Source organism: Poecilia reticulata, linkage group LG3 (genome assembly GCF_000633615.1).
Source record: "Poecilia reticulata strain Guanapo linkage group LG3, Guppy_female_1.0+MT, whole genome shotgun sequence".
NCBI lineage: Eukaryota > Metazoa > Chordata > Actinopteri > Cyprinodontiformes > Poeciliidae > Poecilia > Poecilia reticulata.
The window spans coordinates 13,960,970-13,963,468 of NC_024333.1; the positions used below are offsets into that span (position 1 = coordinate 13,960,970).

Here is a 2,499-nt window from a genome sequence, read left to right on the forward strand (position 1 = left end):
TACATTTAAGATTTAATTAGGAAGTTTACTTTGTAAAAGTGCAAAGAATCATCGGGATAGTTTGATTATTGTGTTACCATAGCTACAATATGGTGTAATCTCTGTGTTTGAGCTGGGTTTGTTCACAAATACATTACAGCAAATAATAACCAATAATCAGTGATTGATTTTAAACTCAGCCAATTGTCACAGACTTCATCTACATTTAGTAGATGAAGTCATCTACTGTTAGTGATGCTGATGTTCTTAGTAGGAGGTGGTTGGCGGGGGCTAAATCATGATGCTGTCTAAGGCCCCTTATTATCTTGGGCCGGCCCTGCATGAACAGTGAGCCGCATCTCTGTGCTGAAATCTACCTGGAATCCCCTGATGTCAACTTTGCATTACAATGTCATTATTTACAAAATAATGCAAAGCTGGCATTTTTAATGGACTTTCAGTGCAACTTTTAGAGCAACTTCGTATTAAAAGTGTCATTATTTACCGAATGACGCTTCATGACAACAGTCAGACATTCATAAAGACTCCATGTTTATGACAGTGTCATATCAGTCTTATTCACACCCTGTCAAATAAAGTGTTACCAAGTTAAAAATTTTTTACATAATTTGAAGTAACCAGAAAGCATAATCTTTCATCATTCATAGATAAGAATTTCAAATATTTTTAAAACCTGTCTTGTCAATCATTGGAATAACTTTTCTCATCAATATGTGGTTGTTTTGACAGGAAATACAAACCTCATCAGGAACGTGTGCAACCTGGCGTCTCTGCACTGCTCTGACAGACAGACAGCCTCAGAAAATGAAAGGAGGGGTAAGGAGATGAGTTTGTCTTTTTCGTATCACCACTGTTGTCTGTGGGAGTTTCAGCCAGCCTTGCTCCCTCAGGGACACGAGTTGTACAACACCAGCTGGCTATATATACACAATTGTATGTATGTTTGAGTTTGTATACTGCTTTTCTAGTCATACCGACCACACACTGCATGCGGTAAATCAAACTTCCAAATGTATTGTTCAATAAATGCACACGAGAACATCATGAGGATTAGGAGGATAAAGAACATATTGGGAAAATGGATCTTTGAAGAAAGAGATGAAAAAGTAAAGCTTGTCTACATTACTCAGTTTACAGTTGTGAAAAATTAAAGGAGAGACAAAATGTCAGTGGAAAATTAGCTAAAACAGAGGCAACCAGATAACTACAGCTAACCATTATATTAGTACTTTCAGAAGCAGAGCATAAACTTGCACACACATTTCTTGTTGTTTAAACTAAACACCAAACTGAAGGCATTATTTTTGACAATTTATTTTTAAAAATAATCCATTAATTACATAACACAAACAATCACCTCATCCTAATTTTAAGACATACATAGAGTACTTACACAGGACTATTGTCCAAAGAGTGATGATCAACCAACATCTCTGGGAGAAAATCCAATTTAAAAGAGGTCATAACTGTAAAATCGTTTGTCTTCCTTTTTTACACAAGGCAGCTGCAGAGTTCCAGGGATGATTGGTAAATTATTTATCCCTGCTTGTATGCCTCTGGTTACCAGGCTTTAGTTCAGTGGCTCGAAGTTTGATGGGGTGCTAAAGTGATTTTGGCAAATAAATAAATCAATGCTTGTATCAAAAAGATCCACTTAAAAAATCCATCTAATCAGATGTTCGAAATACCAAAAATGACAGCTGTGTGGATAAAACCCCATGAAAACTGAGAGACACTGGAACAGCAAGGGCGAGACAGAGTAATGGGCCATGTGCCCACCACAACTAAAGTGCTGATGGTTCATATTCTTTGTGTGACAGAGCAGCTAAATCTGCTGGCCTCAGAGAAAAGTACTGAGTCAAACTGATGGTGATAAGGCTGACTGGGCAAATGGAATGAAAAGGGAAGCAATGTTGCTTTTTAGTCAGCAACCAATTCCTGAATAGGTGTGAGCATCCTTGTATATTATCTATTCAGAATACATTTCACAATCACATTTTAGAAAAATATTAAATCACAGAATAATTTTTTTTGGGCCGATATCAAAGTGCTGTGTAAACCAGGTGGAGATAGCACTCCCCTCCAAAGTCACTGCTTCCTTTATTAGTTTTTTTGACCTCTCCAAGTATTTGTTTGAAGCTCTTCTGTTCTTCCTTTTCTACTGACAAACTGTCCTTCAGCAGGTTTACTGGAAGAGTTCGTTTTGACCGTCTGATTCAAGTAACCATTATGGAAGTCAGCTGCTGTCAGTCGTTTGCTCAGAAGAACTGTCCTAAAGGCCACCCAACCATCCTGAAAAATAAAACAAATATATGCTGAATTATAAACAGCTATAATTTTATCCATTACTTTATTTTGAGCTATATAAAAGAAAAAAAGGCATCTCTCTAATAGGTAGAAAATGAACAACAAACTAAAATATATCTACATCACAACACATTGAGTCATCAAATTCATGTTTTATTTTATATACATACACACATATATATATATATATAT

General features: G+C 36.2%; 2 protein-coding genes across 8 annotated transcripts in view; both read right to left on the minus strand.

Moving 5' to 3' along the window:
- The window catches only part of celf1 (cugbp, Elav-like family member 1), a 147,644-nt gene extending 146,170 nt beyond the window's left edge, over positions 1 to 1,474 (minus strand). For 6 of the 7 annotated variants that reach the window (XM_008405056.2, XM_008405055.2, XM_008405051.2 and 3 more), the window contains exon 1: positions 1,394 to 1,474. In XM_008405056.2, the coding sequence (XP_008403278.1) occupies positions 1,394 to 1,464 (71 nt within the window). In that variant the 5' untranslated portion in view covers positions 1,465 to 1,474. The remainder of the gene's footprint in view (positions 1 to 1,393) is intronic. The other variant, XM_017304111.1, reaches the window with a different exon arrangement.
- Positions 1,299 to 2,499, minus strand: part of mtfmt (mitochondrial methionyl-tRNA formyltransferase) — a 21,312-nt gene continuing 20,111 nt past the window's right edge. Inside the window, exon 9 of the mRNA XM_017304112.1 lies at positions 1,299 to 2,292. Within this exon, the coding sequence (XP_017159601.1) occupies positions 2,104 to 2,292 (189 nt within the window). The 3' untranslated portion in view covers positions 1,299 to 2,103. The remainder of the gene's footprint in view (positions 2,293 to 2,499) is intronic.